The sequence below is a fragment of the Pinus tabuliformis genome, chromosome Q (genome assembly GCF_031772625.1).
Source record: "Pinus tabuliformis cultivar Carrire ecotype Pingquan chromosome Q, CPIR1, whole genome shotgun sequence".
In the NCBI taxonomy this organism is placed as follows: domain Eukaryota; kingdom Viridiplantae; phylum Streptophyta; class Pinopsida; order Pinales; family Pinaceae; genus Pinus; species Pinus tabuliformis.
This window is the reverse complement of record NC_142296.1, coordinates 1231201610-1231226640: the sequence shown is the minus strand read 5'-3', so window position 1 is coordinate 1231226640 and position 25031 is coordinate 1231201610. Positions and strand designations below refer to the sequence as shown.

At 39.8% G+C, this 25031-nt stretch overlaps 1 protein-coding gene across 1 annotated transcript in view; it reads right to left on the bottom strand.

The window, feature by feature from the left end:
• Window positions 1-3031: 3031 nt before the first annotated feature.
• LOC149224256 (mediator of RNA polymerase II transcription subunit) overlaps window positions 3032-25031 on the bottom strand; it is a 428548-nt gene continuing 406548 nt past the window's right edge. Inside the window, 3 exon segments of the mRNA XM_089386058.1 lie at window positions 3032-3940; window positions 4166-4269; window positions 4460-4641. Of these exon segments, the coding sequence (XP_089242184.1) occupies window positions 3721-3940; window positions 4166-4269; window positions 4460-4641 (506 nt within the window). The 3' untranslated portion in view covers window positions 3032-3720.

The following is a 25031-nucleotide window of genomic DNA, read 5'->3' as shown; positions in this document are numbered from 1 at the left end:
TGGGGGAGAATGTGAGGACCATGAGTTGCAGGGCTCAGGCAAGGGCACGCGGTGAGGAAAGGCGTGGGCGAGACGAGCGGGTGCAGTGCAGTGGAGGAGAAAACGTGTGAGAAATGAGTGAAGTGCAAGTGTTTGGAGTTTATACCCAAGGGCGGTCTCGGGAAACCTGACGAGCGACCGAGCCGACGGGCAGAAGACCCAACGAGTGGGCGAGCCAACGGGCGGGGAAGCCAAACACGGATGCATGAGTAGGTCGGTTGACGGGCGAGGTGACCATTCAAAAGGTGAAACATGAGGTCGATCAGGCGTTTGGAGGGCGTATGAAACCATATATGTAAGGAGGTTCCATGGAGTTGGAGCATCGAAAATCGATCAAGCAAAGTCATCAAATGAGCATCCAAGTGGAAGAGTGCGAAGTTGGTGGATTGGTAGAAGGTGTGGTGCAAGCGATTGTAGGGCGTAGCACCTATGCCAAACTGAGTGGACTCGTCCAAGCCACAGGGCGTGCCAGGGCGCACATGCAGTGTGCCAGTCGAACCAAACAGGGCGTCAAAGGGCGTGTGAGGGCGTTCATGTAGACCGTTTAGGGCGTCGTTTAGGAGTTGTTCGGGAGGATCGTTCAGGGCTGAACGACTGTTCAGGGTGAGTCTTTCAAGAGGCTAAATGACCGTTCAAAAAGTTGTTCGAGGTGTCAAACGGTGGAAGTGTTGGGTTGCAAAACGGTGAGATGCGACCGGCATTTGTGGAGGTGTGGTCGGGCAGGCATGCATGGTGACACAGGTGGATGCCCGAGTTGGGGAAACGACACGAAGGTGAAACGAAGTGTTGGGTTAAGAACAAAGGTGCGGTTGTCATGCAGAGGTGCCGAGTTGGGCAAATAACATGGAGCCTGAACGAACATGTTCAGGGGTGAACAAAGAGTTGGGCAAGTCATTCGGTGACAGTTCGAGCAAGCCAACGAGCTGGGCAACTGAATTTGTCGATGTTGTAAAATTGGCTAAGTGTAAATTTGGGGTTTCCCAAGATTGAACTTATACATATATTGATATTGTGCGTAGACTTGTTACAGGGAGTTGCCGCTCCCTTTATACTGTTGTGCATTTATACATGTTAATGCTATTTATGGTGAATGTTTATGGTTTTCACTGTGTATAAAGGAAAACACAATACTTGGTAAAGAAGAAATAAAATAAGTATCGAAAGTTAGGCGTAGTCCACGGTCATAAGTATTGGTGAAAAGAAAGTGGTCGATGGTGCCACACCTTGCTATAGTGTGGTTGAAGTAGTACCGCCAGTGTAGGGGCGTGATAGCCAGGGTGGGGCGGAGGGTGAGGTGATTGGTGGAATCACCTCACCACCACCGCGAGCCGTTTGGCCGCTGGCGTGGGGCGGGGTGATTCCCGAAATCACCCGGCCACCCACGCAAGCCGTAGGGTCACTAGGGTGGGGCAGTGGTTGGGGTGATTCCCCGAATCACCCTGCCACCCCCGCGAGACGTTGGGCAGTGGGGTTGGGCAGAGGGCGGGATGATTCCTGAAATCACCCCGCCCACCTCGCGGGCTGTTGGGCCGCCGAGGTGGGGCGGAGGGCGGGGTGATTCCGTGAATCACCCTGCCACCGCCGCGGGCCGTTAGTCTGTCGGGGTGGGGAGGCCAGGCCCTTGTGTCTTTATGCCACCCCCGATTGAGCCTTAGGTGGTTTTGGCTGGAATTTAAAGCTAGTTTAGGAAGTCTATGATTATATATGTTACTGAGTTTGTGCTTGTACAACAGAAACCTAATCATAACTAGGCTTTCAATAGGGGAAATACCTGCTTCTATAAGGAGAATAGGATAGGGTGTATTACTTTTAATTTTCAGTCTATAAATTATAAAACGCTTCTGGATTTGCTCAATCTTTCTCCATGATTCTCAGGAGATGCTGCAACCCCAAACCTCAGAACCATATAAGATAACAGGAGTGACTAAAGTTTCAAAGAGGAACTTCTTTTTATCCCACATTACAAGGTTTGTTGTTTTACAATTATTTTCAAGACCAAAATAAGCTTTCCACCCCCCATCAATCCTTTTCTCAATGCTATGGTTCCAATTGAGCTTGTGATGAATATCAATTCTTAGGTACTTGTAAGAATACACTTCCTTCAAGTTATTATTGTCATACATAAAATTAGCGTAAGTGTCCTTGGATTTGATAATCATAACTTTTGTTTTGTCAGTGTTAACAGTCATACCCATGGTAAAGCAGAAATCTTTAAGAAGCTTGAGTTGCTTATCAAGATCAGATGAGCACCTTGCCAAAAGAACAATATCGTCAGCATAGAGAAGAAGGATGACGACTATCCCAGCGAAAATCGTGCCATCACATCTTGTTTCCTCTAAATAGTCTTCGAGCTTATCGATGTAAATGCCAAATAGGGTAGGGGAGAGGGGGAAACCTTGTTTAACTCTGGAATTACAATAATTTCATTTTGATTATAATATATTTTATTGAATTTAAAATTATATAAAATAATAATAATGTAAAAGTATTTTTAAAATGTCATTAAAATTATATTAAAAATTTTTAAAAAAAAAATTAAAAAAAAAAAAAAACAAACTTACTTTGTTTTTTTATTTTATTTTAATTATTTTTGAAGTTATTAATTATCTAAAATGAATTTTCATTTTATTTTAATTATTTTTGAAATTATTAATTATCTAAAATGATAATTTTCATATTTAATTAGATAGAAGTAAGAAATAACAAAATTCAAAACTATTACAACAATATATTTTTAATTTAAACCAATATACTAAATTTAAGATAGCAATCATTCTTCCACTCTAGATAACTCCAATTCCAATTAACTATATAATAATGATATAAAACTAATTATATAAAATAATAATTTAATAATGACCCGATATCGACGAACATAATGGAAATCCGTTTAAATACATATCAATAACATATCACAAAATAGCACCACAGTTTCCCTCAGTTACTCTCTGAAGACCCAAGAAAGCACAACAGATGACCTATGACTATGAGATAGCACAAGAGATCGCTGTATTAACACACAAAGATACCACAAGATGGCATAACAGATGGTCACATTAACAATACATACATGTTTTGGGAATTCAGCTTATTTGCCACCTGACATTTGGTGACATTTTTTAAGTGTCTGATATTAAATCATCTCTACACTACACCTGGTAAAGGTGAAGTTGGCCTCTGTACTATCTTTGGATGGGTTGCTGCATAGATTGAAGAGTTGGGGTCTGCTGATAAGTGACGAAGAAGATGTGCAGATCAGGTCGCAAATGTTCAACAGCTTTGCTACAGAGGCTCAGAGTCTCTGGCTTAGGCTTTGCCCCATTTTGTGTCGATCCTTGTACTTCATAGAGCACAGCATGATGTCTATGAAAAAAAAATTGCAGATTAATCTAATTAAGGATCATTTAAATACATAATGGAAATCCGTTTAAATACATATCAATAACATATCACAAAATAGCACCACAGTTTCCCTCAGTTACTCTCCGAAGACCCAAGAAAGCACAACAGATGACCTATGACTATGAGATAGCACAAGAGATCGCTGTATTAACACACAAAGATACCACAAGATGGCATAACAGATGGTCACATTAACAATACATACATGTTTTGGGAATTCAGCTTATTTGCCACCTGACATTTGGTGACATTTTTGAAGTGTCTGATATTAAATCATCTCTACACTACACCTGGTAAAGGTGAAGTTGGCCTCTGTACTATCTTTGGATGGGTTGCTGCATAGATTGAAGAGTTGGGGTCTGCTGATAAGTGACGAAGAAGATGTTGCAGATCAGGTCGCAAATGTTCAACAGCTTTGCTACAGAGGCTCAGAGTCTCTGGCTTAGGCTTTGCCCCATTTTGTGTCGATCCTTGTACTTCATAGAGCACAGCATGATGTCTATGAAAACAAAATTGCAGATTAATCTAATTAAGGATCATTTTTCATTGAAATTCAATGGCATAAGAAAGAAAAAAATATCTTAAAACATGAAAGAATATAGAACGTACGTACAGTAGATAACAGAGAGAAATCTAAGGTTAAACATAGAAACGCGATAAATATATTGAAGAAAATTGAACTTTTAAATATCTACTTCATCAAGAGTTTAAGAGTGGAACTTACAGGAAGTCAATAAGATCTGAGATCTCAGTCGCTTCAACTGGAATAGATACCTGAGAATTTCTCCCAAACACATCTGCCAAAACACTGAAAAGTAGGGCCAACGTCTACACAGTAGAACATGAAACAATCATTAGTTGAAAAACATACTGTATTTTTTAATTAAAGTTTCCATATACAATGATGGCATGAATTCCCAGACAAAACCATGTGAGATTATCTTGCCATATAGCCATTGAAAAGTAGAGGTTTATGTAATTGAGAACACAAAAATGACAGAATAATAAGTGTTCATGCCTTTTTAAATAGTGGCCGGGCAATTGCAACACGCGGCAGGAGCGGTCCCATGATGCGAAAAGCTATTCGTAATTGTGCAATTGTGGTGATTGGTCGCAGATGCTTTATGATTGTATGTGTGGCTTCTAGCCATTCATGTGGGAGGTTACTAAAGAAAGCATGGAGCAATGCAATAATGTTTCCTGAAAACATGGAGTGTACTTCAGATATCAGAATATGCAAGCCAAGTTATATGTCTATTGTTAACATGTTCTAGAACTCTACCTAAATAAGGGTCAAAACACATTTTTCATTCAACGTGATAGCACTACTTGATACTCATTTTGTTACCAATGATTGTGCAGCGTATGAGAAAGAACACAAAGTGCATTTCATTATCACCCATGACTATTTTCATAAATGAAAAAGTACTTTAACAAACATTTCAGCAAAAGAACGTTGAGTTTGTAAAAGAAAAGAATACATACAGAAGAACCAGTGAGGGTAAATAATCAAATCAGTTTTGTACTCAAAAATTTATTAGATAAGATATCATGGGGTGCGTATCTATTCCCTAAATTCAACCAAGGCTTTGAATCTAGTTGAAATGTTTATATGGAACAAAAGAAATTACTACTGAAAAGAAAATAAGAAAATATATTTTGTTATGGCTGGAATCATCATATATATGTCATAAAAAATTTATAATATTTTTTTGGATCAGAGTAAAATTTTTTGGAAAATTGATATGGTTTTCACTATTATATCAGATATAGCTATTTCATAAATGCCATAAACAAACCATTTACAACATGCCTTCACAAACATAAACCCACACTAAAAAAATCAAATTGTTCACCAAAACATTCAAACTAAAATCCTTTCTTGACATCTCACTTAACTATTTTTATTATGAATAATTTTAATATATTATAACTTTATTAATATTTTTAATATCCTTTTAATAAGATAACTATCCTACTTCATCGAATGGTTCACCAAAACATTCAAACTAAGATCCTTTCCTTTCACGTCTCACTTAACTATTTTTATTATAAATAATTTTAATATATTATAACTTCATTATATTAATTTTCTTTATTAATATTTTTAATGTCCTTTTCCTATAATAATACTCCTTTTCCTACTGCCTCTCTACGTTGAAGATTTTATTTTATTATATATATATAAAAGCAAGCCAATAATGTTTCTAATAAAATAGAACTTGTAACTACTTAAAAGTTTAATACACTAAGAAAATGTCATGATATATCATACAAGCATAACGAAGTAATTATAAACAGTAGTGTCATTCTCTTATCTTTTAATTTTTTTAATTGGGAAATAAGGTGATATGTGGGATTGTACTTTTTTTTAATTTAAATTCCATTTTTAAATGGATAAATTTATTCAACTTTTTGAAAAATCTATTCGGCCATTTAAACTTTATAGATTACTGAACTCAAACCTGTAATTGCAACCCAACCCAAATTTTAAACAAATTTGAATATATATATATATATATATATATATATATATATATATATAACAAATTTGAAATATATATAATAAAGAATCAATCTATTGTCCATGTAAACCAGGCTATTACAATCTATTGTCATATTGCAATTCAATCTGATCAATGCTCCTGAAAAAATGTCAAAATAAAATAATGAAATAATCACACTATCGTCATTCAACCTAAAATAAAACGGTGTCGTTGTCACTGTTTGCGTGTCTTTGATACCATATGCTTTGTGCGTGGGTAGAGATATGAACCCTCCGGATCATTGTTAATAACTAGCGCTTTGTGTGCGAGTGGAGGGTTCAACCTGTCCGGGGTGTCCAAATTGATTTAAATAGTTGGAAATTTTGATGCGTGATAAAGAGATTGCCGAAAGAAAAAGGCAAGAAACAATCTACGAAAAACCGTGGGCACTACCAGCACAAAACTCATACCCAAGCAGTTTGCAAGAAACGAATTTAAATCATGCACCGGCTATCAATCACTGGATATCAACCCCTGTTAGACGCCGCCACTGCAGAACTTGCCATCAGAATTATCAGTGATACCGCAGTCCACAATCAAGAGGGCTCCTGAAGAAAAATATATCTTTTCAGGATTTGAACGTTGATGGCAAAATAAAACACCCCATCGAACCAAGGACCTGTTTACAATCCCCAATTTTGAATTTAACAATAAATAGATTCCCATGCCATGCAAGGATGAGATACATGGAGAGGGTATGTTCCATTCCATTTCATCACATCACTTCCTCCAAGCTCAAGGTAATACACGTGTTATCCACCTAAGGATCATTTGTATAAGGATTGCATTTTTAATCTCACCTTGGGCAGATTTTATAGTTCTGATTTGCAGTTACTAGTGTATTTGAACTTGATCTGTATTACAGTCCCATTGCTTGTATTTGGTCTTTACTGGACATTTCTTATGATACTGATTAAAATGTGAGTAATGTCCAGTGAGGCTATTTGTTACAACTTCACATAACTTAATTAAGGACCATCTCCCACTAGCTGATACGGTTGAATAATGAATGGAAATTTCCCACTGGCTGATATGTTTCAATAAAATTAAAGTGAGTTTCAGCAACACAGCTTCAGAAATTATAAAGAAATTATCTCAAGATAGTTTGAGGGCTACTTAACAGCACTCACATATTTGCACATCTAGTTAAAACTAGATGATTTCATCCTTAACAGAATCCATGACATAATTCTCCCTGAAAATGGGAAAAACCCATTCCAAAAGTAATCTACGTTCTTGCACTTGTGGCTGACATTGAAGATATGGCCTTGTGTCAGCAAGTGTCATTTGGCACCTTTGTCTTGTTTTTATATACACAGTTACAAGTATCATTTTTAAGCATTTTCCTTCCTTTGTTTATAAAATCAATTTTCATTCTTGTTATTTTTAAAAACTTTTGATAGGGATGGTGGGTATTTAGCACCTGGAGTATCAAATTCCTTCTGAGGAAAAAATTGCTTACTGCTTCCTTGTCAGTGTACTGACAAGAAAACAGGGAACATTACTGCTTTTTGCCTAATATTCCATACTTCCTCGTAAGTGTTTAACCTGTTCAATTCTATCATCAAAGTTCATGACAGACATTGTGTTAAGCTGAGGATGCCACATCATGTGAGTCGATTAGCTCCATAATTACTTATCCTGTTTCCATACATGCAAGATGCAAACTGTTTATCTATTCAACAGTGGAAGGATGAACGGTATCAAACTAGTATTCTGATGAATCTAATCGATTTCTTTCCTTGTACGGAATCCTTTCTAGTTGGTTTCTATAGATGTCCTGTCAGTCTGGTTCAATATATATGCTTCCAGAGGATAACTTTCACAATATACAAGGCTCACTAAATGACTGCTGAAAGGAACATGGAGATTCCCAAACTAGTTCAAGAACAATTTCTAAAAGCAATGACGTATTGTCTGGGACTTCCTTCAACAGGAAATTATAGACTAGAGAATGATGGGTATCAGTTAAGAGTGTCGTTCATCATACCAGCATCCTTAGAAAAATTTCCACATCTTTGCTTCCATGCGATTGAGCATGAATGATGAGAAAGCAACCTATCAGCCCAGTAACAAGCCTCCTTCCTTGACAAAGGAGAGAAAAAGTACACAAGGGGCAATAACAACAAATAGAAAGTTTGAGACTAACGGGGTAGCAGTAGGCATAATGCATGGGCAAGATGGACATACCATTAAGGGAAAATACTGGAGAAGTCTTGATGGGACTTCAACTTGGCCAATGTGCCGTGCATCCTTCCTTGACCAACACAAAAACAAATCAAGGTACAGATCCAACAAAGAGAAATAATAAAGCTAGATGGGCAAGGAAAAGAAATAAGGCATAGTGTTAGGGTCCCACCCTAACCCCCTTATTTATGTAATGGGATCGAGTCATAGTCAAGAGTCAATAAAGCCCATATTAATAATTGTAAGTGGTTAACCCGCAATTAATGACGGGACCACAGTTAGTTGCAAACGGGCCATAGTATTAGATAGATGGTATTAATAAAACCCATGGTATTGATCCGTGGTATTGCATGTATGAGTCATATATAAAGGATAGAGACTCCTTGCAAGGAGTATCGTGTCTTATTTTGTATCGAGTTCTGCTCTATTGGAGATTGCCCCCTCGAAGAGGCCAGTGAACATTGCTTTCTGAATAATAAAATATTTGTTGTTATTCTATGTTCTGGGTATCTTTCTTCGCATACTATTTGGGTATCTTTTTGCAGGTTAAGAACATAACAAGTGGTATCAGAGCACTTTCCAGGGCCAATGGGATCTCCATTTCTTAGCAAAATTTTTTTGGCTAGAGACGTGTTCCGGCGTCTTTAAACCACAGGATCTGTCATTGAGCGCATAAACCTGCGGATTTAGGGAGGCATGCACGCAGGAAATACAAGAGGTGGTCACGCTTGTTGGACTCCCTTGTAACCCCTGTGGGTACCCCTTCGAGTAGTAGCGCATTAGACAGAACCGCGTACGGACTGTCTTCCAAGTACCTTCTGGGTATATCGGAAGCCCCTTAGCTCCTCTGCAACCTCGCCATAGATAAACCGTCGGCCATCTTGCTGCTACAGTACACCGAGAACAGCACTCGGAGAGATTACTCGCCCGTATGATAAGGTAGTCGGGTTGTACGGCTAAGGGTACGGTTGATCCTCCTTAGTTAGAGCCCTGAAACATTGGGCCGAGTACTACTGTCAGACCCTTATGTATATTGCGATCTGTAGCACCTGACACTCCTCGAGACCATAGTTCCCTTTTCTATCTGGGGATCACACATCATCTCTGCCAGATCAGCGCGCAAAGAGGTGCAGCAGCAGCAGACATCAGTCCCGCAGTTCCAGACCAGCCATTCCGATCTATTAGATCCATCAGATCCGCAGCAGCAGTCTGTTCCGCCACCCAGAGATATCCGATCCGCCATTCAGATCTCTCAGATCCACCAGATCTGAGTAGTTGTGTGGGGTTCCTATACTGGGGTATAATTTTCGCAGGACTTTTGGCAGCATTGACATTTTGAGGATTTGGCGACTGCAGTATTCATAAGGAAGGAGTAAAACTCCATTGAGTTTTCAGGGGAACAAAAAAAAAAAGTCTGAGATCTCCCGAGGCGCTTATTGGTGATCTAGCCCATCAAAATCAGGACGACGAGCTGAGCACGGTGGTACCATTCAATTCTTATTGAAATTTTTTTTTAGGCGGTCCCAATTTTCAAGAACATCAGGTCGATGCATGGTAGAAACTAGAGCTCAAGCTATGGCCAATGAAAGCATGGACAAACTTGAAGAATCATTGCAATCCCTCTGAATTCAGCTTGACCGACCAAATAGCATGATCCTGAGCATAATCCCGAAGGGCAAGGAGGAAGCCCACGAGGAGGAGTATAATGGCAATGGACACAGTGAGGGTGAGTCTAGCCACTCTCCTCACGTCTGGCGCACCCACCAACAATCCCGTTAGTGACCTCCCAAGTTGGATATGCATAAATTTGACGGTTCTCACCCGGCAGCATGGATAGCACAAATGGAGCAGTATTTCAATCTGAATAACATCTTAGATGATGAGACTCAGCTTATGGTGGGGAGCATGTACTTGGACAATGAAAGGTGGCAATGGTGGGAATGGCATCAACGTTGCAATGGACCTTTTCGGGCTTGGACCAAATTCAAAAAAGCTCTTACAGACTGCTTTGACCAGGAATCTTTTTTTTGGGTCGTCTTACTAAGCTCCGACAGACTGGCACAGTGGATGAATATATTACAGCCTTTGAAGCCTTAGCCTTCCGCACTTGGGGTCTCTCCGATGTGTTCTACACAGAATGTTTTATCAACGGTCTTAAAGAAGCCATAAAAGCCCAAGTCCTACTGTGCCACCCTCCCACATGGAAGGAGGCTTGCAAGGTAGCTCGTAACGTGGAACGTGCATTAGCAGCCCAGTATAGTCGCCCAACTTTCTCCGCTAAAGGTCGCCCCCCACAGGCTCCCAACACGACTCAAACACTTAAGGTCCAAAAGGTGTCACCTGCAGAAATGGCCGAAAGAAGAAAGCAAGGATTATGTTACCACTGTGATGAAAAATACTCCCCAGGTCATAAATGCAAGGAGCCCAATTTTTTCAAATTGATGCCACTGACTACAACTCATCAGAGGAAGATCCACCACTTGAGGAACATGAGGCGCTAGAAGAGGACAACCAAAAGGACAATGTCTCTGACGAACCAGTTATTTCGCTGCATGCTTTGGCAGGGATTTCTTCACCTCAAACTCTCAAAATCAGAGGTTTTATTAAACATCGCCCAGTAGTAGTCTTGATTGATAGTGGAAATACACATAATTTCATCCATCAAAAAGTCGCGGAAGCAGTGCATTGTTTTGTACGAGCAGTTTCTAACTTCCAAGTCCAAATTGCAGATGGGGGCACAATGAAATGTGAAGGCCGCTGTGAAAATGTCAAACTTCAAATGGGGGATTATCAGTTGAAAACCCACATGTTTGCCATACACATGGGAGGATGCGACATTGTCCTTGGCGTTGAATGGCTTCGCACTCTTGGGCCAATCACAATGGATTTCCAGGAGTTATATATGAGTTTTAAGTAGAACAACTCCACACATACCCTCCGTGGACTCCAGGCGGGAGCTCCCTCTATCATCAGCTCGCATAGGATGGAAAAATTGCTAAAAAAGGGCCATCATGGAGTTATAGCTCAATTTAATGCCATCCAGGCAGTCGAAACCAAGTCTCTGCCGATTCATCCTGAGATGCAACAGATTTTAAATAACCATCTACCGGTCTTTGACAAGCCTCATGAGCTTCCACCCTTGAGAGGGGAACATGATCATAGCATCACCTTGGTTCCAGGGGCCCAACCCCCAAATGTGCACCCATACAGATATCCGTTCACCCAAAAGAATGAAATAGAAAAAAAAATCAAGGAACTTTTGGAAGTAGGTGTCATTCGTCCCAGCATTAGTCCTTATTCATCACCGGTGGTCATGGTGCTCAAGAAAGATGGGGAGTGGCAGATGTGTCCAGACTTCAGGGCCCTCAATAAGTTGATAGTCAAAGATAAATTTCCCATTCCGGTGGTTGACGATTTGTTGGATGAACTCAATGGGGTTCAATTCTTCACTAAGCTGGATCTTCGCTCGGGCTACCACCAAATTCACATGAAGGAAGTCGACATTCCAAAGACTGCGTTCAGAACTCATGAAGGCCATTATGAGTTCCTGGTCATGCCATTCGGTCTTTGTAATGCCCCCTCTACTTTTCAGAGCCTTATGAACCACATTCTCAAACCATATCTCAGGAAATTTGTCTTTGTCTTCTTTGATGACATCCTCATCTATAGTTGCACTTGGGCCGCACATCTTCAGCATATAGATCTACTCTTGCAACTGCTCTGCAAGCATAAATTATTTGTCAAGATGTCTAAGTGTTCGTTTGGCATGGAAGAAGTTGAGTATTTGGGCCACATTGTGGGGCGTGAAGGTGTCAAGGTGGACCCCAAAAAGATCCAGGCAATGCAGGATTGGCCTCAACCTAAGACCTTGAAGAGCTTGAGAGGATTTTTGGGTCTCACAGGCTATTATCGTAAATTTGTCCACAACTATGGTCGCATAGCGAAGCCCCTCACTCAACTCCTGAAGAAAAATTCATTCTTCTGGAATGAGGAAGCACAACAGGCATTTACAGCTCTCAAAAATGCCATGTGTTCCACTCCAGTCTTAGCACTACCTGACTTCACCAAATCTTTTGTCATTGAATGTGATGCTTCGGGTACAGGTATTGGGGTGGTCTTAATGCACGAAGGACGACCTTTGGCCTTCACAAGCCAACAACTAAGTGGCAAGAATATGGGCCAATCTACCTACGAGAAGGAAATGATGGCCATCTTACATGCAGTAGAGACCTGGCGACCTTACTTATTGGGGCGACGTTTCCAAATCCGCACAGATCATCACAGTCTTATATATTTTTTGGAGCAACGCCTATCCTCCCCACAACAAAATAAATGGCTTGCCAAAATGCTGGGATATGATTATGAGATCATTTACAAGAAAGGGAAAGACAATAGTGTAGCAGATGCATTATCTCGCCAATTTAAGGAGGAAAGTACTCTGCTAGCAATTTCCCTCCCCATTCCAGAATGGATTGAAGAGGCTCGTAGGGAATGGTTTTCACATCCCGGGCTCTCCCAACTCATTTCTCAATTGCAGGTAGATCCAAATTCCACCAAGGGCTACTCGTGGCAGGATGAGATTCTTTGCTAGAGGGACAGAGTCGTAATAGCACCAACATCCACCCTCAAAAGTCGCATTTTGGCAGAATTGCACTCATCCCCCATTGCAGGACATTCAGGCTTTCAGAAGACGTATGCTCGCACCAGAAGATCATTTTTTTGGACAGGCATGAAAAAGGACATCCTTACTTTCGTAGCAGAATGCGATGTCTGTCAACGCCACAAAGGGGAGACCGTCAACACACCAGGCACATTACAACCATTGCCCATCCCGGCATCAATTTGGACAGAGGTTTCTATGGATTTCATTACAGGTCTTCCAAAGTCAGGGAACAAGTCAGTGATCATGGTGGTTGTGGACAGACTTTCGAAGTATGCTCATTTCTGCGCCCTACCCCACCCGTTTACACCAACTTTGGTCGCTCAATCTTTCATGGATCAGATCTTCAAATTGCATGGCATGCCCACTTCTATTGTGTACAATCGCGACCCGATCTTCACCAGTAATTTTTGGCAGGAACTCTTCAGGATACAAGGCACTCAACTAAAACTCAGTACTTCCTATCATCTGCAAACGGATGGTCAAACTGAAGCGGTCAACAAATGTCTGGGAACCTACCTTAGGTGTTTCACTTCAGAAAAGCAACATCTTTAGGTACAATGGTTACCTCTGGCTGAATGGTGGTATAACACCAACTATCATGCCACCACCAAAATGACTCCCTATGAAGCAGTATATGGTCAACTCCCTCCTTCCCCTACTTCTTATATCAAGGGGTGCTCAAAAGTACAAGCAGTGGATCAACTCCTACAACACCGCGCAACCATGCTCGCCCATCTTAGAGAGAATCTTCATCAAGCTCAAAACCGCATGAAGCAACAGGTAGACCAACATCGCTCAAAGCGCCAATTTCAAGAAGGGGATCAAGTCTTTTTGAGGCTACAACCATATAAGCAAACATCACTCAAAGACAAGGGTTGTCAGAGACTATCCCAAAAATTCTATGGACCATATCAAGTACTTCAGCACATTGGAGTATTAGGGTCCCACCCTAATCCCCTTATTTATGTAATGGGATCGAGTCATAGTCAAGAGTCAATAAAGCCCATATTAATAATTGTAAGTGGTTAACCCGCAATTAATGACGGGACCACAGTTAGTTGCAAATGGGCCGTAGTATTAGATAGATGGTATTAATAAAACCCATGATATTGATCTGTGGTATTGCATGTATGAGTCATATATAAAGGATAGAGACTCCATGCGAGGAGCATCGTGTCTTATTTTGTATCGAGCTCTGCTCTATTGGAGGTTGCCCCCTCGAAGAGGCCAGTGAACATTGCTTTCTGAATAATAAAATATTTGTTGTTATTCTATGTTCTGGGTATCTTTCTTCGCATATTCTGTATTTGGGTATCTTTTTGCAGGTTAAGAGCATAACACATAGGAACAAAGAAAGTACTCCCATCAAGATCAATCAATATTTCTATCACAAATAATGGGCAAGCTTGATGTGAATTCAGCCTAACGAATATATCAAGCATCCTTCTTTGACCAAGGAAATGAGAAAAAGAAGGTGGCAAAGAGATATGTTGACAGTGCTGGATATCCGTCAACTAAGGGAGTCTCCTTGATGTGAAGCCCTAATTAGACCTCACACCGTTTGGAATAGGAGCCCCATCCAGAATATTGCCCAGATGCCAAGTGTTCTTGTAGATTTGCCTTGGCTACAAAATTCAGCACAAGAGAGTAATACACAGTTATCTTCCGATCAGCAAGTGAATATGCCTTGTGAAATGTTCAGTTGCAGAAAATATCAAGGTCTTTCGACCGAAAGGGAAGAGAAAAGTGGGCCATTTAAAGACAAGTAATAGTACTAATCTAGAAAAGACACATGAGCATATACATATGAATGAATCGTTGATCAACTAGTGAAATAGTTCACAAGGAAGCAACGATTGTTAAAGAAAATACAACACACCTTCAACAAGATAAGTACCAAAGCCACTGAAATAGTTCAATTTCCTTAGTACAGATGAAAACAACATACATCGCAAACATTCAAAGAATAGTCTTATAATATTCATGACATATGCATGAAAGCATGTTGGCTCAACGAGCTTATGAATTAAGTAAAAGTTCCAAGATACATCAAGACAATGAACACCACTAGCCCCAATAGTGGAGCATTAGAGCAGTCACTTGCTCCTCCAAAACAACTATCTTCCTCTCCAATGTCTCATAAGAGGAGCCAAGGTGAGAAGTCCTTTACATGAGCAATGAGGGTGTATATAAAACAAATGGGGCGACCATTCACATCCCTTGTGACTCTTGGACTACTCTTATGACTGTTTGACTTCTCAATGACCTTTCAACTTCCTACATGACTTTTCTTATTACATGGATGACTCTTGGACTTCCACTTTACATTACATTTCTCCGATATTGAATTTACATAATCCACAAATGACGTGGCAAATAATGACTTGTGACAGGACATGACATGATATTGATGACATTGACTACATAATGATGTGGCAGTGCCAAGTTGTCCTTCTCACTGCTTTGTCTTCAATAAAATATGTATCCAATACTTCGTTTTCATGAGAGATATGCTTTGTTCTTCATATTTTCCCTCCAAAGGGTTGTGAATTAGATGGAGTCTTCATGCGGTCCTAATCTTTGGTCTTCTGTTGTAATCCAATGTTCCTTCGTCTTCTTGTGTTATGATCAACTTGTCTCTTCAGCTCCTTAGGTGTCTTCTAGCATGGTCTTTTTCTCCATCGCCTTCATCATCATCCTATCATGACATAATAGAGTACCTGCGACTACAATCCACCCATGACAAGACGACATCAGTCCGATAAACCCCTAGCCTAAGATGCTTCATGAAATCACTTGTTAGGGCTAGAACTGGTGACTGGTTGAGTGATTGACTCAGGGATAACGTAGTTCCAGAGGCCAAGGTCCGGCACTGAGGCTTGCGAATGGCGGGTTCATAGGATTATGTAGTTGAGGGACTCAAGGACTCAGGCTGGAGGCTTGAGCCTTGAGACTATGCAATGTGTAGTTCTGGAAGCCTGCACAAAGGGACCACGCAGTTGAGGGACTCAAGGGCCCAAGTTGGAGGCTTGAGGCCTAAGACTACACAGTACGTAGTTTTGAAGGTTTGGGCTAAGTGATTGCATAGTTGAGGAAATCAAGAGGTTAAGTTTGAGGCTTGAAGTTGCCCAATGCACAGTTTAGATGGGAAAACAAACCGGGAGATTGTGTAGTTGAGGGGTTCAAGGTCTCAAGCTTGAGGCTTGAAGTTGTCCAATGTGCAGTTTTGGAGGGAGAGAAGCCAAGTGATTAAGTAGTTGCATAGTTGAAGAACTCAAGGACGAGGCACAGAGAAGGATGGCTGGAGGCAAGGATTGCGCAGTTCTTGAACTCAAGGACTGAGATTGAGCACTGAGACTGCGTAGTGCGCAGTTCCAAGAGGCAAGGCCAAGGCTTGAGGGTTCAGACTGCGCAGTTCAAGAAGGTTGAGTGAAGTCAAGTTGCCCAGGAACAAAATTTTCTAGATAAGGCTAAGTGTGGGATTAGTGAGGCTCAAGTGAGCAAAGACAAAACTAGATCATGATCACACACTTGGAACAGTGGACGACACAACATTGATCACTCAAAAGACAAGAAAAACACAATGCCCTCAATGCAACAGCAATGCACCATACCCTCTCCATGTCCGACACAAGAGATACACTTTGCGACGAAAGTGACGACACTTGAGCGACAGTGCATGAAACTTTGGGAATGAGTGTAAAACATGTCTACATGACTAGTAGGACCAATGTTTCACGAAGCGGGGACAAAATGGGGACATTTTTTGGAAGCGGGGACACGGAAGCGTCATTTTCCAAAAATCTAGGAAGCGAAGCGTCTGCGAAAGCATCTGCTATATATATATATATATATATATATTGCATTTATACTCAAAACAAACATCCCAAATACCAAATTAGTTGTAGAAGACATGAAAACATGCATATTTTTGCATAAATCAAGATAGATATAGCATCCATTGTACATTAATGATTAATTATTCGAGCATCAACCATTTAGATGCATCAACCATCTAGAATCTCGATTCTTCTCCTCTTGTCTAGCATTTGCCTCTACCTCGATTGTCTAGGGATATTAGTCAACATTGCCCAATTTTGATCAAACTACCTAATCCAAGACTTAAAATATGGTAGAAAAAGCTTAACATGCTTGATCGATGATTTTGACTTGATTGAAAGGTAATTTTTTGCTAAGGGCGTGACAAAAGGAGTTCAACAATTAACACCACCAACACTAGGGTACATATAGGGCTTGGTGCTCTTGATTAAATGCTAATCGCATACCTTCATACTTGATATAATCTAATGAAATGCCACAATCCCATTGATCCTGAATTCTTAAAAACTGTTAAGTCTACTGAATTTTGAATAGGATATGAAATTCTATTTTCTCCATATGAAGTCCAATGAGGCTGGAACCACTCTCAAACATCCTGAGTCGTTTCATGGTAATGTTAACAATTTAAGTAAAAGTGATATATTTATATTTTTTTTGCTCTCTCTCTCTCTCTCTCTCTCTCTCTCTCTCTCTCTATATATATATATATATATATATATATATATATATATATATTGCATTTTTTTATAATTTTTTCCAGAAGCCTGATGCTTCGTACGGCCGAAGCGTAGTCCGAAACGCGGTTCGGAAAAAACAGAAACACGGTTCGGAAAAACCAAAACGTGTTTCGGGCAGATGCTTCCTGAAATTTCTAGGAAGCACTGAAACGCGTTTCAGTTTTTCTGAAGCGCGTTTCGAGAGGCGCTTCCCCCACGCATCCGTACGGACCATGTTTCAGGGGTTAGATCCGGGGTGGGGGGGGGGACGTCTCCTGCAACATTGAGTAGGACTCATCAACACGTTACCCCTTGAAACAAGGCAAAACTCCACTTTACATGATAAGCGACACCTCCCATGCCAAAAGACGACATTTGCTATATAAAGAGAAAAGTGTGAATGACATTTGCAATATGTGAACGATAATGAAAACAACACATGCCAAAACCAAGATAACATGAAAAGGACACTAATTAGGATGAAAGCAAGTGAAGGCGACAGTCGAAAACATGAAAGTGGCACTCGGGGAAGTGAAGGCACGCAAAAGCAAGAGTTTGGAAAACTCATTGAAACAAAGGTACAATCACAACCAAAAGTGAGACCTGTCAATAAAAGCACGAATTGATTGTCGACATCGGTTGATCATTGCACAGGCACAGTCTTGATGGACTGTGTTATCACTGTACAAGCTTGCGTAAAAGAATGCGCTCATGAACTTGTTGTAGACCGAGCATGTGCGAGCAGGTGACTTTGACACTTATAATCCAAGAGGGAGCTCAAGATTAGGATGAAAGCAAGTGAAGGCGACAGTCGAAAACATGAAAGTGACACTCAGGAAAGTGAGAGCGCGCAAAAGCGAGTATTTGGAAAACTCATTGAAACAAAAGTACAATCACAACCAAAAGTGAGACTTGTCAATAAAAGCACGCACTGATTGTCGACATGGGTTGATCATTGCACAGGCACAATCTTGACGGATTGTGCTATGCCTGTACAAGCTTGCGTAAACAATGTGCTCATGAACTTGTTGCAGACTGAGCATGTGCGAGCAGGTGACTTTGACACTTATAATCCAAGAGAGAGCTCAAATACTTAACAAGGCATCAACCGACCAAGAAGTGACTACAGAACAATCGATTGCAAGATCGTCAGTAGGCTCCAAAATTCAAGTGTAGGAAAAATTTTCGAGAGTGTTTGATACAATGACAACACTTGGCAACACATTGGTAGAACTCCAGTTTCTTTGCCTTGGTAAACTCTTTGTGCAGGGTCTAGTTCTTCAGGAAGTATTGATTCATTGTTCAGATTACCCTAGCTTCCCCACTTACCCCATGCATAAACATAGTCCCCTTCACTCCTTCTTGGTTGAACACAAACATAACACCAACAATATCACAATGTTTCAAGATAAGGCAAGGGTAATGTAGCACGCGAGTTTTAGATATTCAAAGTATAATTTTTCATCTCTAGTGTTGCTCTGCTACTAGCAGGCTTGGACAATACCCCGGCGGAGTCACTTCAGGAACACAAGCATCTCTCCACTGCTAGCGAGCCTGGGCAATACCCCGGTAGAGTTGCTTGCTTCACCTCCCTGCGCAGGAAGCCTTTCTCTTCTTTCACCCTTTATTTATTTATTTTATATAAAACTGTGCATTGACATTTATTTACTTCATGGCGGAAGAGAGATCCTGACTTATTGAGAGAATAAGAGGTTGTCCCTTCAAAAAAGTATGTGTAAGACCTCTAATATAGATTTGCTTGTTTAGATTTTCCCCTTCTTTCTCTACTTGATCGGATTACCATGGGGAACACCGAAACATAAAGAACCGAGTGTGGGCATGAGGTTTCCAGAATAAACATGGATATCATGGTTTGACGCAGAGCTTTCCACACACAAGGATTGTATTTTCCATCAGAACATCATTGACCAAAGGGATAACCAAGACGAAGAAGAAGGTTTGAGAGTTAGCCAAATGTTATAGTGTCACAAAGCCCTTTTCTATTTGCCACATTGTCTTTTGAGCCAAAAGGAACATCTTTTATGTGAAGTCTTATTTAACAAAACACAAAAGAAAAGACATAATAAGAAAACAAAACCAAAAGGGAAAATCAAAAGGAGGCTAAACCGAAAACAGAGTGCGAGACAAACGTCAGAAAACATAAAACAAACTATAGAAAACAAGTGTAGGATGAATGTGCAGGTAAACCAATACACAGCTAGACCTACTCCTAAACTAATTGACTAGAAGGTCAAGGTTACGTATAATGAAATTTCCAATGTAACCACTATAGTTGTTCCCGGCCTACATCCACAAAGATAAAACCAATTAAAACAAATATAAAACAATGTGCAAAGGAAAAGATAAGAGTTTGAATAACTTGAAAAAAAAATTGAAGGTCTTTTCTGTTAGCAGACAAATGTGTCATAGTCACTACTTCTACCCAACTTGCGATCTTACCTTCTCGATGAAAATTATAAATAGACAAACCTCGAAAGCTTCTTGTGAATGCACCTTCATTTGTGTCATCCTTCTTAGCAAGCATGAGAAAAGACCGAAAATTGTTATTAGCAAATGAGCTTGCTAAGTAGGATACTTCCAGGAAATCATAGATTAGATCATAAAATTTTAAGAAATCCTCTTTAAAACCCCACAATCTTCAAGAAGATGAATTTTCAATTAGAAGCACATGGTCAGGATGAGAATCTTGTGAGGGAAAATGGATCTGATCATATTTGGTAGGCATGCCAAGATAGTGAAGGCCTGACATAACCATCAGTGAAGGTTGAAGTGCCTCAACACCTTGACAAGTATCTCAACAGTGAGGAAAACCATAAAGATTAATTGATGCGAAACAATTTTCATCAAATATATTGGTGGGAAAATGATAAAACGAATGATAGTTAATATTATGATCAGATGGACCATTTGTGGCAAGAGATTCTTGGTTAGAAGATAACAAAGATAGATCAGTTTGAACATCTTTACAAATGCCTTGAACAGATGAATCATCTTCCTCGCATGATAAATATAACAAACCATTTCCTTGTAACTGGAAACACACTGCACTAGCATCATAACCATCAAAAGAAGTGAAAAGGAATGCCAATACAACAAACACATGAGACCAGTCAAGATATAGTGAACGAAGAAGAATTTGATTCGCACAATAACTCATGCATTCATTAGCACTCAAGAGGATTTCAGGTGCGATGAAGAACATGATTCGCGATATAACATTCACAAGAAAAACCAGGAGCTTCTTATTATGAAATGAATCTGATAGACATGATTCCTTTGGCCAAAGATGATCTTTGAAGTGATCAACTTCACAATTCCATGACTCTATGAGAGATACACATTCCAAACCCAAGTTTGATAGTAGAGCCTTGCATGGAGATAAATCATCTGAAATAGAATCTTGAATCCGACTAGAGACCAAATCTCGAAAGTTCAAAAGACTACATCCGAAATACCAAACATCTTTCAAGAAGGAATTTATATCAAATAAAACCATGCAAGGAAAAGGATTTTGCGAGAGAAACCAAATCTGATTTAGTCCGGGGACCTCACCAGAGTCACCAGAACCTACAATCACCATTAATGGAAGTTGAGGTGCCTCGACTTCCTAGCAAGTCTTGGAATTCTCAAAAAATTGTAAAATTGCATCTTGAAAATTGAACCAGATCATGCATGGTGTAAGGATAGTTATCGCCATTGATTTCAATAATACCACTACTGATCAGATGGCAACCATCTTCGTCGCTAATTTCATCAGATTTTACCACTTTAACCACCAAATTACTCAACCTGAAAGATTCTTCTGATCGCAAATTTGAAGATGTATGAATCGAGGAAAGTTCATGAGCAAGCTGACTTGAAGAGTTGCCTTCATGCAAAACAAGAGATGATGAAGGATGGAAAGAATACTCAATGATTTGATTGTTTTCATTTTCATCACGGATAATCTCACCACCTTGTGTCAATTGAAAAGTTAACTCTTCAGATGAAGAACTTGAAGAGCATGGAGTGTCTTCATCGTAAGTTGATGCATTACAAATGGTAGGGCACAACGGATAGTGAGATGAAGAAAAAGTTTTGATAACATCTTCTTTGACTGAATCATATTTTGGATGAGAAATCGAAAGATCAACTGGTACACTTGGGCATTCATCATCGCATATGTCAACAAAGTCATAATCGTTAGGATTATTGTTTCTCAAGATTTGAGATTGATTAAGCAAATAGATTTCATTCAATTCACAACCAAGATTAGTGGATTGAAAATCAGCCAAGAATGAGGAAGTATCATTTTCGCACAGAGGATTTCGCAAAAGAGAAGAAAGATAGAAGTAATCTTTACCTTCCTGCTCCTCTACCTGTGAAATGTGACTACCTTGCACCCGATCACTACTTAGATTTGAAAGAGATCGATTATGCAAATCAAGGGACAAGGGGTCGTGAAAAAGAGATGGTAAAGAATGACAAGTATCTGAATCAGATTCAAGAATTAAGTTATGAGCAGTAATATCATCTTGCAAAATGGAGGAGTTAGTATTCACCATAGGTTTCATGATCCATTTCGAGATTTCCTCTATGGGATCTGAATCATGAAAAATAGGAGGATGAAAAAATGGATTAGGAATTTGATTTGTAGATTTCCCAACTTTATTATCATCGCAAGGTAGCATCCACATTGGGACTAAAAAGGGAGGAGGACAAAGGAAAAAAGGAATGGTGGATTCTTCCTCTGAAATTAAGGGTGTCTCATGATTTACAAGAGTTGGGGAAGGAGAAACACCAAGAGGTTTAGATTCATCGTGTAAAGAGATATGAACCAAACGCTCGAACTTTTGTTTAAATAAATCCCAATTTGTGTCTTCTTCAACAAACTCATAATAGAGGTGAAGGAATCAATCAAAAAAATCATCAAATTCATTAGGCTTCATTCTTAGCTGATTAATCCTTTTATAAACATCTTGGTAATCATTCCTATCAAATGCTAAATAAAGATACTTGATGAGGTCTTCAAGAGAATGAATGGACGCAGGTGGTAGAGTGTGACATGACCGGCTAACTTGACCTTCAAGTGTGAGTCAAAAAAGAATACAAGACACATCTTCACAGTCAATTTCGTAGTATCCATAGAACTTAAGGAAAAGAAATGCATGCTCAGCAATGGATGTATCACCCTCACCATCAAAATTGAATTGAGACAAGTCATGAAGAGGCTCATCGAGGATTGAAAGTTCACCAAGGGATAGGTTAGAAAAACACCTCGGGAGTATGATTTGAGGATGAGCCATTTCAGATAAGAGGTTCAAAACAGACTCAATGGGCACAGCTTGTCATCTAGCCCTCCTTCTAGTGCCATTTGATCGGATTTTACAGCTTTAACAACCAGATTACTCAACCTGAAAGATTCTTTCGATCGCAAATCCGAAGATGTATGAATCAGGGAAAGTTCATGAGCAAGTTGACTTGAAGAGTTGCCTTCATGCAAAACAAGAGATGATGAAGGATGGAAAGAATACTCAATGATTTGATTGTTTTCATTTTCATCATGGATAATCTCACCACCTTGTGTCAATTGAAAAGTTAACTCTTCAAATAAAGAACTTGAAGAGCATGGAGTATCTTCATCGTAAGTTGATGCATTACAAACGATAGGGCACAAGGGATAGTGAGATGAAGAGGATGTTTTGATAAGAACATCTTCTTTGACTAAATGAGATTCTGGATGAGACATCGAAAGATCAACTAGTACACTCGGGCATTCATCATCACATACATCAACAGAGTCAACATCATTAGGATTATTGTTTTTCAATATTTGAGATTGATTAATCAAATAGATTTCATTTGATTCACGACTGAGATTAGTGGAGTGAAAATCGGAGAAGAATGAGAAAGTATCATCTTCGCATGGAGGATTTTGCAAAAGAGAAGAAAGAAATAAGGAATCTTTACCTTCCTGCTCCTCTACCGCGAAATGTGGCTACCTTGCACTTGATCACTGCTTAGATTTGAAAGAAATTGATTATGCAGATCAAGGGACAAGGGGTCGTGAAAAAGAGATGGTAAAGGATGACAAGTATCTGAATCAGATTCAAGACTTAAGTTATGAGCAGTAATATCATCCTGCATAATGGAGGAGTTAGTCTTCACCATAGGCTTCATTAACCATTCTGGGATTTCCTCTATGGGATCTGAATCATTAAAAACGGAAGGAGGATGAGAAAATGGATTAGGAATTTGATTTGCAGAATTCCCAACTTTATTATCATTGCAAGGTGGCATCCACATCGGGACTGAAAAGGGACGAGAGCAAAGGAAAAAAGGAATGGTGGTTACTCTGAAATTAAGGGTGTCTCATGATTTACAAGAGTTGGGGAAGGAGAAACGTCAAGAGGTTTAGATTCATCGTGTAAAGAGATATGAACCAAACGCTCGAACTTTTGTTTAAAGAAATCCCAATCTGTGTCTTCTTTAGGAAATTCATAAAAGAGGTGAAGGAATAGATCAGAAAAATCCTCAATTGATTCATTAAGCTTCATTCTTAGTTGATTAATCCTTTTATAAACATCTTGGTAAGCATTCTTATCAAATGCTAAATGAAGCTCCTTGATGAGGTGTTTAAGAGAAAGAATGGAAGCAGGTGGTAATGTCTGACACCATCGGCTAACTCGACCTTCAAGTGTGAGTCAGAAAAGAATACAAGCTGCATCTTCACAGTCAATTTCGTAGTATCCACAAAACTTAAGGAAAAGAGATGCATGCTCAACAATGGATGTATCACCCTCACCATCAAAATTGAATTGAGACAAGTCATGAAGAGGCTCATTGAGGATTGAAAGTTCACTAGGGGATAGGTTACAAAAACACCCCAAGAGTATGACTTGAGGATGAGCCATTTCAGATAAGAGGTTCAAAACAGACTCAACAGGCACAGCTTGTCATCTAGCCCTCCTAGTGCCATTTTCTTGACGGTGCTAGAAATTCGTCAACCAAGGGGCTCTCTACAATGTGAAGTCCCAATTAGACCTCACACCGTTTGGAGTAGGAGCTCCATCTGGAGTATCGGCCCAACTGCCATGTATTCTTGTAGATTTGCCTTAGCTACAAAGTTCAGCACAAGAGAGTAATACACAGGTATCTTCAGATCAGCAAGTGAGTATGCATTGTGAAATGTTCAGTTGTGGAAAGTATTAAGGTCCTTCTACCGAAAGGGAAGAGAAAAGTGGGCCCTTTAAAGACAAGTAATAGTACTAATATAGAAAAGACACACAAGCATATGCATAATGAATCGTTGATCAACTAGAGAAATAGTTCACAAGGACTCAATGATTATTAAAGCAAATACAACACACCTTCAACAAAATAAGTACCAAAGCCACCAAAATAGTTCAATTTGCTTAGTACAGATGAAAACAAGCAAGCAAGAAAAGAATATAATCCGGTTCTAGGTATAGTCCTGACTGGTCTGCTTCCCCTGAAGCAAGCAGAGTGCTAGGCCTGCCGAGAACCTCAATCAAAAGGAATCAGTTGGCTGGTTTGCTTTTAGTCAGGTAGGTACGCTCGCCCTTATATACCAAATTATACCCTTCCAGCTCTGCTTTCATGCTTGTAAGATTACCA